Source organism: Berghia stephanieae, chromosome 2, assembly GCF_034508935.2.
Source record: "Berghia stephanieae isolate SIO BIC M18660-M18661 chromosome 2, UCSD_Bste_1.3, whole genome shotgun sequence".
Lineage (NCBI taxonomy): Eukaryota > Metazoa > Mollusca > Gastropoda > Nudibranchia > Aeolidiidae > Berghia > Berghia stephanieae.
In genome coordinates this window covers 216,073-230,103 of record NC_088361.1, presented here as the reverse complement: position 1 = coordinate 230,103, position 14,031 = coordinate 216,073, and the positions used below count along the sequence as shown (strand labels likewise).

At 35.6% G+C, this 14,031-nt stretch overlaps 1 protein-coding gene across 1 annotated transcript in view; it reads right to left on the bottom strand.

The window, feature by feature from the left end:
* Positions 1-11,304, bottom strand: part of LOC144966673 (sideroflexin-5-like) — a 12,412-nt gene extending 1,108 nt beyond the window's left edge. The window contains exons 1-9 of the mRNA XM_078903430.1: positions 11,002-11,304; positions 9,118-9,186; positions 5,687-5,791; positions 5,274-5,328; positions 4,037-4,062; positions 3,428-3,538; positions 2,903-2,968; positions 896-986; positions 3-59 (exon numbers count right to left, since the gene is read on the bottom strand). Coding sequence (XP_078759556.1) covers positions 3-59; positions 896-986; positions 2,903-2,968; positions 3,428-3,538; positions 4,037-4,062; positions 5,274-5,328; positions 5,687-5,791; positions 9,118-9,186; positions 11,002-11,082 — 661 coding nt within the window. The 5' untranslated portion in view covers positions 11,083-11,304. The remainder of the gene's footprint in view (positions 1-2; positions 60-895; positions 987-2,902; positions 2,969-3,427; positions 3,539-4,036; positions 4,063-5,273; positions 5,329-5,686; positions 5,792-9,117; positions 9,187-11,001) is intronic.
* Between the last annotated feature and the right edge of the window lie 2,727 nt (positions 11,305-14,031).

The following is a 14,031-nucleotide window of genomic DNA, read 5'->3' as shown; positions in this document are numbered from 1 at the left end:
AATTCCTTCAGAGAGTTCACTATTTCTCATCAAAACAACATTACAGGTACTGGCTGCAGCTGTTTGAGAAATATGTAAAACAAAACCATATCTGACTATTTGAACATAAACAAAGACCTTTCCTGGGAAATCATCATTTCAAAATGAAACACCCAACAACGTGTTGCTGAAATTAAATAACATGGTTACAGAGTCATTTTAACTCTCACAAATAAATCTCATACAATCATTACATTGCTTGTAATAAGGCATTAAAAATACAGTCAAAGAAAATGCAAGATAATTGTCCAATGACATCCCATCAATTGATCAGAAGTGTGATGTCAACCGGTCGAGTCTAATCCCGGGCCATGCCAGCATTTCTCGGTACCAATCCCGGTAATGGGAATTCCCAATATCGATGTTACTTGACTTTCAACAAATAGGTCAATGAGAATGCTCCCCACATCACCCACACATGTGAGACTGTCTACCATCTTTAAAGCTTCGTCAATCCCGGTCTGGAACTAAGACTGAGTAGTGGTTCATGCCACTATAGTACCTATCAAGACCCCCTTCTTTGCACACCCAACTTCATGAGGGTGCTTCTTTATTTGACATCCTTGTCAGTGCGGAGGACAGGGTCCATAAAATTATTGGCCTTCAGAGACAGACCACAATAACAAGACTTTTTAAATTCAAATGAAGTGAACCATTCATAAATTGTAAAAAAAATGAAAGAGAAACAAATAAGAAAATGCGAGATAATCACAAGGGCAGTTTTCATTTGAAGTCAATCTTAAAAACAGAGAATTTTAATAGTCAAGCAAAAATGGAACAAACATGAAAATAATCGAAATCTCCACAAGGCATGAATATGATTGTATTACTGTATAAAAATAAAAGATGGCTTTACCTACTGCAGGGAACGGTACAAATCGTTGGATGAGATTTTTTGTTGCTGGTTTAAAACTGCTAGCCCTTTTAATAACAACATTCAAACCAACCTGAAAGTAAAAGGGAAACAGCTCATGAAATATAAGAGTTTTTGTATTTTTCTCCTCTTTTCTCTTAATTAGTAGAAGGAGATCGCGTTATACAAGAACTAAAAGATCACTTTTCATGATTTAATATTTGGTTTAAATAATGCCTGAGCAACTATTTATGTGATGCAGGCCAAATAATCAAGCAATGACCACACGCGGGGAAACATATTTTATAATATAATTCTACTGGGACTGGGAAGTGGAAGAAGTAAGATGAGGCATGATGATCATGCTCGATCTATCCCTTAATCCATTCCTCCCACCATTTTATCTATCCATCGAATGGGCAATTTTACATCTACAATCATATTACAGAGCAGAAATTTTATAAGTGGAGCCTCATCTTACTTCTTCTACTTCCCAGTCTTTGTAATTAGAGGATTCAGACTACGGTTCACAATTCATGAATTCAAACACACATATGTACACAAACACAAATTTCGACATGCACTCTGTGATAGTATTAGAATTTGTCATTTTTCCACGATTCTAATATTTTTGTAAATTTTGTGTTATTTGTCATCTTAACCAGTTCTTGAGGGAGTTCATTCTATAAACAAACAGCAGAGGGAAAGAAAGACTGTAGGCAAGTGTCTGTTCTTGATGTTTGAATTGATAATTTATTATTGTGTCTCTGCTTTTTTAAAAAAAAACCGTACTGCCTGTATCAATTTTTTTTTGAAAATACATGATGTTGCATTTTTTCTACATCTAAACTTTCCATTAAATTAATGTGAGCATTTCTTTGCCATTCTCCTTGCAATGGACACACCAACAAGTTCACTTTTCTCCCTTCTTGAATCTTCTTCCACAACAGCTCTCGGTCTCACAACAGTATCACGACAGGTGACAACAGGAGGTCTCCCAGTTCCTTATCCTGCATGTCAGATCTCCCATCTTCAAGTTCCCTGACTCACCTTCTAACAGTTTGAATTGAAGGGCCATTGTGCTCCAAAACTGTACAAAGGTCTCTGTGAATTTCGACAGCAGACTTGCCGAGAAGAGTTGAAAATTTGATGACAACTCATACACGTAGTGTGAGAAGGTTGCATCAATGTTTTGTTCTGTCATTTTCCTTTGATTACACTTGGACAAGGAACAAAAGTATAACAAACTTGCCACGTCACAGCTTTATGACACAATACCAACTATCATTGAAATTTGGCATAAAAATTTCTTAGGTATGACGCCATATTTCTCAAATTTTGGCAGTTCTAAGTTGCTTATTAGCGAAGTTATAGAAGAGGGAAACTTAATTCTGAGACATATCTTGAATCTAGGGCAGTTACCTTTGAATGTGTTACTGTTACCTTAATTTTTTACCACTGGCTATTTGTGATCCCACTTTATGTACTTCACTCTATTTGAAAGGCCTTAGGTTGTGTGCTAGAAATTTTCTACAAAAGTCTTACTATATTTAGGGCTATGATTGCCAATGCTGTTCTGTTCATTTCATCATTGGAAAAAAAAAAAAAAAAAAAAGAGCTTTTATACAGCGCAAAATCCATTAAATGTGCTCAAAGCCCTTTACAAGGGGCCCCTGGCCCACAGCAACAGTTAACCTTTAGAACAGGACATGACGCCTGTTAGGCGATGTTACAATTTTTTCAGACAGAGACGACGCTGTTAACGACCAGAAACTTATTTTACACCTGAGTACGGTGAGAGAATGTGAGTAAAGAGCCTTCTCCAAGGACTCAACTATGTGCCGAGCGAGGCTTGAACCCAGGACCTTCCGATCCGAAAGCGAGTGTCATACCACAAGACCACATAACCGAAATTAACCTAAAAGATTTTTTAAAATCACATATACAAAGGTTACATTATCAACTTTAAATTTTTATCAAGGATGAAATTAATATCAAGTTATCACTTACAGCAATTGAGACAGCTGTGGTCACAGCTCCCACATAACCCATAATAAATCTTTTCATGGGTGTTGGCTGAAAAAAATACAATAAAACAATTAAACTAAATCAACTTATGAAAAAAAATCACTTTCCTCACATAAAACATTCTTTTCTTAAAAAAAAAAATCAGAAAGACATAATGACTAAAAAAAACAAAATCTCGATCCCTCCAAGTGAATATTTATACAATTCAAAATTGATAAGAATACATAAGTATCTATGAAAATAAAAACAAAACCAAAATCCAATAAATTTTCCTTTCCCGTCATTCAAGTTTCCTTAACTAATAGAGAACCATCATATTTATTCAGCTTGATCTGGGAAAAATTAGCCTTGACAATGATCAAGTAAAAACATAAAACATAATGGGCTTGCTCAAAAATTGTAGCCATGTCAAATATGATAAATGGTTTACATCGAAATAAATATGCTTTATTAATCTATTTCCTTTTACTTTTAAAAGAAGAAGAGTTACAAAATAAACAAAGTCACCTTTGAAGCATTTCTGTTTGCATAATTGACGCATGCATTGTGACTCTGGTTAAGCCATTGCCAAAAGATGACTCCTTTCAGGGTTGGATTTGGCAAAAGCAATCCAACAACCTGTGAAGAACATGGATCAAAAAATAATTAAAAAAAAATAATGACAATAAGAGAATGAATACGATTTTTTTGGTAACCTTTTGGATAGGACATTAACTGGTTGTAAAGCGCTGATTTTTATCTTTAAATTTTTTGTACAATTTTGAGAACCGACCTTTGAAAAAAAAATGTGCACTATGTTTCAATTTTTATGTCAAATAATATTTTCTAACTGCTATAATTGTTGCCTATTGAACTTATCTTTTACAATTGCATTCCTTGACTTATATGTATATATATATATATATATATATATATATATATATATATATATATATATATATAATATATATATATTATCAAATACATATTATTTAGCATCAGCCATAAGGCTCTGAAGGACTTCTTTTGAGTTTCTTACATTGGATATGGCTTTCAAAACATTCCTGAAGTTGAAATCCTGAAATTCTATATACTAATCATATAAAATGGGTTAAAATCAATGTGTTGTATACTCACCACTGGACTGCCAAATGGAACAAATCCTGAAATCCAAATTATGAATCATTGAGTCAGAAAGCAATGAATAATGGGCTGGTTAATAAAATCAATCAGTGCGATAATGTGAATGATGACAGATATCATGAAATGATTAGTGTTGTAATCTATTGCTAATTTACGATTGAAAGACAGTTGATGATTATTCTATACAGTGCCCAGTTCTTTTCCCTATCTCCAAATTTTTTGTTTGTAATTTTTATAATTTATTTTTTTCAAGCAAAGGGCTATCTTTTCAGTGATTATTAAATCTTCTCATTTTACTAATCTTGTGTAATTAACTAAAACTAAATATGACTCGTTGTGAAATAAGGACTGTAGAAACTGTCAGGGTAGTGGCGACATAAAGCATAATTTAGTCAGGTATGGAGAAATCATATTTTATGTGAGAACAAAAGCTGTAGGAAATTACTTGTTCTTTAGTTTACATGTTTAAAAATCAGAATTTATCAAGTAGTAATCAAAAGTCAAAATACCAAATTCACAGCATAACCGAAGATAAAAAAAGTTAAATTGGCCACACGGCGTGAACAGCCATTCGTGAAAATTTTTAAAAACCAACTGAGTCACAATCTTGACGATTGATTCAAGACAAAACAATATAAATAACCAAATATTGACATGATTTACAACCAGCTCCATAGATTATAATTTTGTTGGTTAGACAACTGCATGTAGACCAATTTATCAGAATTTCAAACGGTTTACATAATAGAAGTAACACAACATCATCGCTAAAAGCTACTTGACAACTTATGTTTATGTCTTGTCTTTGATAATAAGTTTCCATTTGCTGTTTTAAATAATTGTCTTTTTCCTTTAATTGACCAGCTTCTAAAGCTTTTGTTTGATGACATATTTTTTTCACAATTTCTGGGACAGATTTTGTCATATAAAGTCTTTATTTCATTGTTATTGATAACTATGCATTCAAACATTTAGTTTGTTGTTCAAACATTAATCAACAGATTTATCCCCTTTTTAAAAGTCCATTTGGGTCATTATGATAGGCTTACTTTCGCTTATTTGGCAACAAGTAATATAAATTTTAGGTTGGAAAGAACTTCAAAAATGTTGTTTATCGACAGGAAGCCATACATCACTGGATGTGCAGAATAAAGTCTTTGATATTATTATGACAAAAATGAAACTAGCAACAGTCTCTCTAATACTTTACATTTAATTTTGTTGTCATTACCTGACATTCTAAAGGGCATAAAGATTTTCTCTCCTGTGTCAGGGTGAATCATAGCCTGTAATGAAATGAGACAAGAATGTGATTTCTTTCTTTCTTCATCATAATAAATTAATATAAATACATACATAAATAAACAAACAAGCATAAATAAATAAATACAACAATAAATAAATAAGAAATAAAAGAATAAATAAACAATTTATGAACAAATGAACAAATAAATGAATGAATGAATAAATAAATAAATAAATAAATAAATAAATAAATAAATAAATAAATAAATAAATAAATATCACATCAATAAATGCATAAATAAATCTTACATCTAATGAAATGATTCAATAAGGTTGCAATATAGTATATTTTGACCAGTTACAATCCTACTAAATATTTTCAATATTGTCATTAGTGACCTGCTTTATCTTTTGTGCCTTCCACAAGTCCTCATCAGTCGTTCCAGATGGTGTCTGTCCTTCTTTAAAATCATCTAACAATTTAAGCGAAGACTTAAGCTGTTCCTGAAAGTCGGAAATGTTAATAACATGATACATTATATATTCATTACAAGATAGGGATTTAAAAAATTGTAATTCTAATATTCACCATTGCAATGATAAATCAATACTTAGTTTGAAAAATGGATGTTGTCGGAGTAAGTCATTTGCCTTTGGATCGAAAGTGTTGATTGGCAACTTGGTCATGCAGTAATGAAAAGGAGGGGGAAACACGTGCAACTGGGCAATTTTGATGGAAACGTTGAGTTTTATGGGATTGTAGCAAAAACTTTTGTGAAAATGATAATACCCAAAGCTGCACCTCAAATGCTGTTGTGGGTAATCCCTATATTTTATTTCAATAATTAATTTCAAATTAGGGCTCACTGAGTATCATTCAAGAAGGATAATACTCAGTGGGCCCTAATTTATAAGAAGGAGGGGGCATGTAGCAAACGTTCACGTTGTGCCTCTGTTAATCCCTCTCAAAGGGAGAACCAATTGTTACAAGACACACTAGTCAATTGTAGAAGTGGTAAAAAGATGGCCCTTCAGCCTCTTCCATGGTAGGATCCAAGATCGTGTCTTTCAATGCAGAAGGAATCTCCACATCAAAAATTGAAATCCTTGCAGTCCTCAAGACTGAAATAATTTGTCTTCAAGACATGCACAAGGGAATGACAGCTGACATCCCAGGCATTCACCTGATTATTCAACACGGCAATCCAGTCCACAGATTTGCCATATATTTTTATTCTCTATTGTCTTCTGGCACTTTTCTACTCACTTCATATCTTGTTGTTACCAACATAAGTGCCTGCTCCACTCACTTTTCTGAATTAAAAGTATACATCTGAACATCATCTCTGTATACAAGCCACCGCCGATCCCGTTCACACGGCCCGATATAGATTTTCAAAATCAGAAACCTTTAGTCATAATACAGGACATCAACAGCTATTGCACCACCGGCTATAGTAAAAACAGTGATGGTGACACAGTACAAACATGGGCCCTCAAGTATAATCTGACAATATGGCATAATGCTAAAGACAAACCCTCCTTCTGTAGCTCAAGATGGAAAGGAGGATATATAACTCACAGACTTGATATTTGTATCCCCTAAGCACTTCCACAGCTTTGAAAAAACTGTTGGTGCTTCAATCCCCAGATCCCAAATATAGACCAGTTGGTGTTATTGTAAGACTTGGATGTAATAAAACCCATGAAGTCAATGCCCAGAAAAAGATTCAATTGCAGGAAAGCCAACTGGGAGGGTTTCTCCTTTGAACTAGACTCCACAATTACATGCATCAAAGCAGTCCTGAAGAACAATGACCAAACATGAAGATTGTAAAGATTATAGAATCCCTCTTGACCAACAGAAGATTCTTTGTAGAAATGGGCGGGAGAAAAAGCAGATGGCGCTTTCAGAAGAATGGCCTCCCACAAGGATCTCTTCTGGCTCCAACTCTATTAAACATCCTCACAAATGACCAGTCTAAATATAAAAATATAAGGAGATTTCTGTATGCAGATGACTTGTGCCTGGCAACCCAGTCCAGAGACTTAAAAACCATTAAAGACAGACTCTCTGCATCTCTGAATATACTCAAAGAGTACTATACAGAAAACTCTCTAAATGTGAACCAAGGTAAAACGCAAATGTGTGCTTTCCATCTAAACAACAACAAAGCAAACTGGATACCAAATATTTCCCGGAATGGAGTGGTACTGGAAAATAACATTTTCCCAGTCTATCTTGGTGTTACACTGGATTGTACCCTATCCCTCGCCCAACATACAAAAAGATGAAAGCAAAAGTAGCCTCAAGGAACAACCTACTGGAAAAAAACCAAATAGGGTGTGGACCCAGAAACTCTAAGGATAACAGCATTAGCGCTCTACATCTCAGCTGAGTATCGCTCTCCTGTTTGGTCAAGATAAAGCCATGCCAAACTTTTGACCCTGAACTTGACAATACCTGCAGTATAATAACAGGGACACTGAAACCAACACCCGTACCAGCAGGATTCCCTTTCGGGAATAGCACCACCACTTATCAGGAGGGGGACACACACGAAAATACAAAAATACAAATATGAAAGTGACACTAGACACCCTCTCTATGACGATACCATCCAAATCAAAAGACTAAATTCAAGTAGGAGTTTTATGTTATCTGAGTCTGAGAGTATTCATCCCGACCATGCAGCCACGTATATAGTCCATACCTGGAGAGAATGGGATAGCTACAACAATGACGCCATCCACGGTCTGACAGAAAACCTCTCAAGTGGAATAAAACTATCCAGGTGAGAGTGGATGACACTCAACTGGGCAAGACCTAAAGTGGGGGGAAAGTGGGCAGACCATGTGAAGGTGGCGACTTTCGATGGACAGTCAGTGTATGTGAGGACAACCAATGCAGTCTATGTAACACATCCTCTTGGAATGTAACTTGGGACTGATGTGCATTGACACTGACTTAAGAACCTTCAGCCCAGAGGCTATGAAATGGACCCAGCACTGGCGTGAAACAATATGATGAAGATGATGATGGTCCAACAAGGATAAATTGTTTTAATTCAACTACATAATTATTATCTTGAGGTTAGTGGGGCCCAAATAGTTCAGTTGGTAGAGCACTAGCTTCACATGCAAAGGTACCAAAGTTGATCCTGGATGAAGTCAAGATTTTTTTCTGACCCCTGTCCACCCAGTAATGATTTGGGTAGCTAGGGTCTGTTAGATCTGGTGGATAGTACTTTACAATGGACTAGCATTCAATTCAAAGGTAGTAATCAATTGAAATTGCCCATTGCACGCTGTAGAAACTAGAAACTGAACTCAAGCTCCATGGGCATAATGGCTCTGAAGGACTACTTCTCTTGAATTTAGTGCGTGCCTTCTTGCAAAAAAACAAAAAACAAAAAAAACCTATAAAAACTATTTCATAAGGACACCTAATAAATTTGACATATATAAAAACCTTTGAAGATTAAATGTACATTTAAAAATAAATAAATTGGGTTTTTATGTAGCGTGCAATATCCACTAAACATGCTCAAAGCGCTTTACAGGGGGTCCGTGGCCAACAGCAACACTTAACATTTAGGACGGGACATGACGCCTGTAAAGCAATATTACAATTTATTCGGACAAAGACAACACTGTTAATGGCCAGGTTCCCATTTTACAACTGAGTACGGTGAGAGAATGTGAGTAAAGAGCCTTTACCAAGGATTCAACTATGCGACGAGTGAGGCTTGAACCCAGGACCTTCCGATCCTAAAGAGAGTGTCATACCACAAGACCACAGAGCCGTACATATAATATATATTACTTACAGATGTTGTGAAGAGAGTCCGTGGATCGATCACGTCTAAAAAATGTCGCAGCCGACCAGAGAATGAAGACTGTGGAAAAGCATGACAGATTAGGGGTCCTATGTCACTATGTCTGGCACAACAATTATGTTGGCTTTCGTAGTTTAATATATTACTTTTTAACTGTCAAGTGTTCTTGTTCTTTATAAATAAACTGAGTATATCATTGCAGATCTTGTATATCAAAGGAAGAATAAAAATTACTTCCAAAAGTCCAAAGTACATCTTTGAAAGTCTTAATATTACCCAAAAGCCTGATGATAGCAGGTAGGTTATTCAATAAGCAATGAGTGGGGAAAAGGAATGAAAGTAGCACTACCGTAATACCCTAATTGTCGAATTTTTATATATTTTTTTCTTTTAATTATCAGGACGAAAAAGTTGGCATACAAGATATAATAACTGCACAGGACAAAAAATTTAACTGAAACAGGGAGTGAGAAGCCATTTGATATTTATCAGTTTCAGTTTCATGATTTCTTGGCAACTATGTGTAAATGAGGGTCCCGATTACCCAGTTGGTTGAACACTCGCCTCGCAATCAGAGAGGACAGTATCGATCCCACGAGAAGTTGAGATTTCCTCTGTCCACCGAGCAGTAAATGGTTAGTTGAGCTGGCGGAACGTACTTTGCTATAGATTGGCGTCCTATAAAGTTACAGAGGGTAGCAAACAATTGCTGCTAGATATCTTTTAAATTTTAACGCTCAGGAAACCGTGTTAAAATCCGGCTCCTTATGAGTCCGAGAGACTGAAGGACAATTGCATGATGAGGAGATGTGGATCTAGTATAATTCTATTGGTTTTATACTTTGCACCAAAATTGTAATAATTTCGAGTTTCAAGAGTAGGGCCCTAGAGGAGTAGTAGAGTAGGGTCCGGGTGTGCATCTATGATGTAGCAAAGCAACGTGCTTCTTCTTTCGTAGTGTTTTTATGCACCTCCGTTGACGGTGTATCTTAACGGACCGTTTTTATACACCTCCGTCACGCATGCGCATACCACCCAATTTCATCAGCGATATTGTGTTTCTGTATTACATGGACACGGCGAAAGTTATATTGTGACATCTGTAGGATGTTTTTGTTAATAAATATATATAAAAATAATAATAATTTAAAAAATCGAAATATAAAACCAGACAATAGAAGTTGCATTGAAGGAAAAATAATGTTTTATAAAGACCTTTAGTCAGGTGGCTCCGTAGCCCAGTGGAAAAGCTGTCAGACTCTAACCTTGAAAGTACTGGGTTCGATTCCCATTGTAGAGATTTTTTTTTTTTTTTAAGTTTACTTTATTGAGAAAGACACTATTTTTGTTTGATGTTTTTTCTTTCTTTTTTTTTTTTTTTTTTTTCAAAAACTTTTTAGGTCTATCATGATTTTTTTAATAACTTCGATTTTAATTTTCTAAAATTATTTATTAATTTGAGATCAGTACCTATTTGTGTGCCGTGTTTCTTTTTACTTTTGATTTTTTAAATTATTGTTATTATTCTTTAATTTATTATCATTGTATAAACGTACATAGGTAATCACCAAGCAGCGTGCTAAACTACAATCTAAAACTATTTAAACCTCATGGACGTATGCAGTATGCAGCAACATTTTCATTAATTTACCATCACCGCCAACGGAGGTGCATAAAAACGGTGCGTTTTTGTACACCTCCAAATGAAATGGAGGTGCATAAAAACGCCACCTTCTTCTTTTGTTGTAATTTTTCAAAAGATTTTCAGAATAAAAATAGACAAAAGCTTTGCTTTTGAAAAATATCACAAATGCGTAATAAAAGGTGCATTCTTTTTTCTTTTGTTTAATTAATAATAATTCCATCAACTTTCACCTGATCAAATCTGGGTTGATTTAACTGGAACTGGAAAGGTGGATACTGTCCGTTTTTGGCGAATGCCACAGTGTGGTCCATGATGAGTCTTAGCAAATCTTCGAGAAGGAATATAGAACAAAATATCTGAATTGGAATAAAAGAAGCACAAGTCTATCCTTTAATTTTCATACACTACAAGTCGATCTTGTATTTTTTCTTAACAGTAAGTTCAGTAAGGAAACTTTGTGTTATTGTTGAGCTTTAAATGAAGTCAATGTTTTGATCCTGATGGGTGACCCGAAGGCAGTGACCTCGTGATCACATGACTCTTGAACTTGCTAAGTTGCTTTATCTGAGTATGAGGGTTTTAAATTACTTCAGCAACCCATCGACCAAACCAGATTAATCTGCTTCTTGCCACGATAGGTAATGAGATAGGACGGAAAGCATTCCGATCTATTAAAAGCGCCATTTGATATCGACAACAAATAATAGCCATTAGATAGTATGATTCACAACTGCTATTTACAATCTTTGCTAATAGCCGTAAAATGCAACACCACGTCCGACAAACAACAATGCTTCCTCATCCCTTTATCACCCAACCTCACTACGTGCTTTTTCCTTACTAAACATGAATCCATTCAAACTCTTCTTTTTCAGTCTTGCTATCTCCCTCTCCCTCTTATTTTCATTCACCTCATTCATACCCCCCCCCCCCCAACCTTTCTCGACTCCCCGTCACGATCTACATACTTACCCTTTAAAATTGTCATCGTCCATGCAGTGTTGTCGCCAGCAAACGCCTAAACAATTTTTTTTTACATTCGCCAACAGGGTCAACCGCCTATACCTGTGATGATTTTTTAAAAAATTACCAACTAAATTTACTTTCCTAATTACCAGAACCAGCACCGCCACCACCACCACCAACATCATCATCATCATCATCATCATCATCATCATCATCATCATCATCATCATCATCATCATCATCATCATCAACAACAACAACATCATCAACTACACTACCACCACCAACCACAACCAACAACAGCAACAGAAGCAATGGCACAACCGCCACCACCATCACCAATACTTCAACATCCACCACTGTTTCATACACTTCAAGATAGCGTTGGTTGCTCCCCCAGTGAGTTTATCCAAGAGATAGACTGCTTCACTGTTGCCTGACAACCCTTGTCACTAATTAGATATGATTGCTCAGTGATAAAACGGCCACTCGTCGCATACGCAGAACAAAGTTATGATAAGGTTTACGGGGAGCCTTGCGATATCAAATAACAACACCAACAATATCCTAGTTATAACTTAAAAGGCTACAGTTACAATCGAACAACATCATTATCGCTGATGACCTTAACATCCACCGACCTGATCTTCTTGTTGTGAGACTTTGTGGTATGACTAGCCATCCGATAATATAATAATAATAATAATAATAATAATAATAATAATAATAATAATAATAATAATAATAATAATAATAATAATAATAATAATAATAATAATAATGATGATGATGATGATTATGATGATGATGATGATGATGATGATGATGATGATGATGATGATGATGATGATGATGATGATGATGATAACAATAATAATAATAATGATAAATGTAATGACAATTAATATAACCATTGTCTTTAGGGGAAATAACGATATGGCATTTTCCAGCTGACACGCAATTAAAGCCCTAGTTTGTTTATTTCATGCTATCTGGGCGTTCGCATTATATATATATATATATATATATATATATATATATATATATATATATATATATATATATATATATATATCATAGAATTAAACGAATGAGAATACGTACGAAGCCTAAAAAGTGTCCACCAATGAAAGCATTCAGCGCCATTTTGTTGTTGGCTGAGAATGTAGTAATTACCATTCATTCGGTATCTATGTCAACATAACGACACAAGAAAAACAACAAACAATATCAAAATCCACAATAAAATGTTTCAGAGCTGTTGCGTACATTTATGGCACAACGAAGCTGTCAAAAAATGAAGTTAGAGAATGTGTGTAATCATGTATTATAATAACCTGTAATGTGTTTTCCAACCACCACATCATTTACTACTACAACCACCACCGCAATATCATCACTAACACTACTACTACAACCACCAGCCCCACATCATTATCACTACCACTACTACTACACCACCACCAGCACATCATCACCACTACCACTACTACAATCACCACAACCACATCGTCATCACGACCACTACTACTGCAACCACCACCACCATATCATCATCATTACCACTACTACCACAACCACCACCACCACTACTACTACAACCACCACCACATCACTACCTCAACTACTACAACCACCACCACGATAGCATCACTACCACTACTACTACAACCACCACAACCACATCGTCATCACGACCACTACTACTACAACCACCACCATATCATTACCATTACCACTACTACTACAACCACCACTACCACCATATCATTACCATTACCACTACTACTACAACCACCACAACCACATCGTCATCGCTACCACTACTACTGCAACCACCACTACCACCATATCATCACCATTACAACTACTACTACAACCACCACAACCACATAATCATCACTACCACTACTACTACAACCACCACCACATCATCATCATTATCACTACTTCTACAACTACAACCACCACCACATTATCATCACTACCACTACTACTACTGCAACCACCACCACCATATCATCATCATTGAAATATATATTTTTTTTTAAATTGAGCTTTATATAGTGCAATATCTACTAAATGTGCTCAAAGCGCTTTACAAGGGGTCCCTGGTCAACATTTAACATGTAGGACGGGACATGACGCCTGTTAGGCGATATTACAATTTTTCGGACAAAGACAACTCTGTTAACGGCCAGGTACTCATTTTACACCTGAGTACGGTGAGAGAATGTGAGTAAAGAGCCTTTTCCAAGGACTCAACTATGCGCCGAGCGCGAGGCTCGAACCCA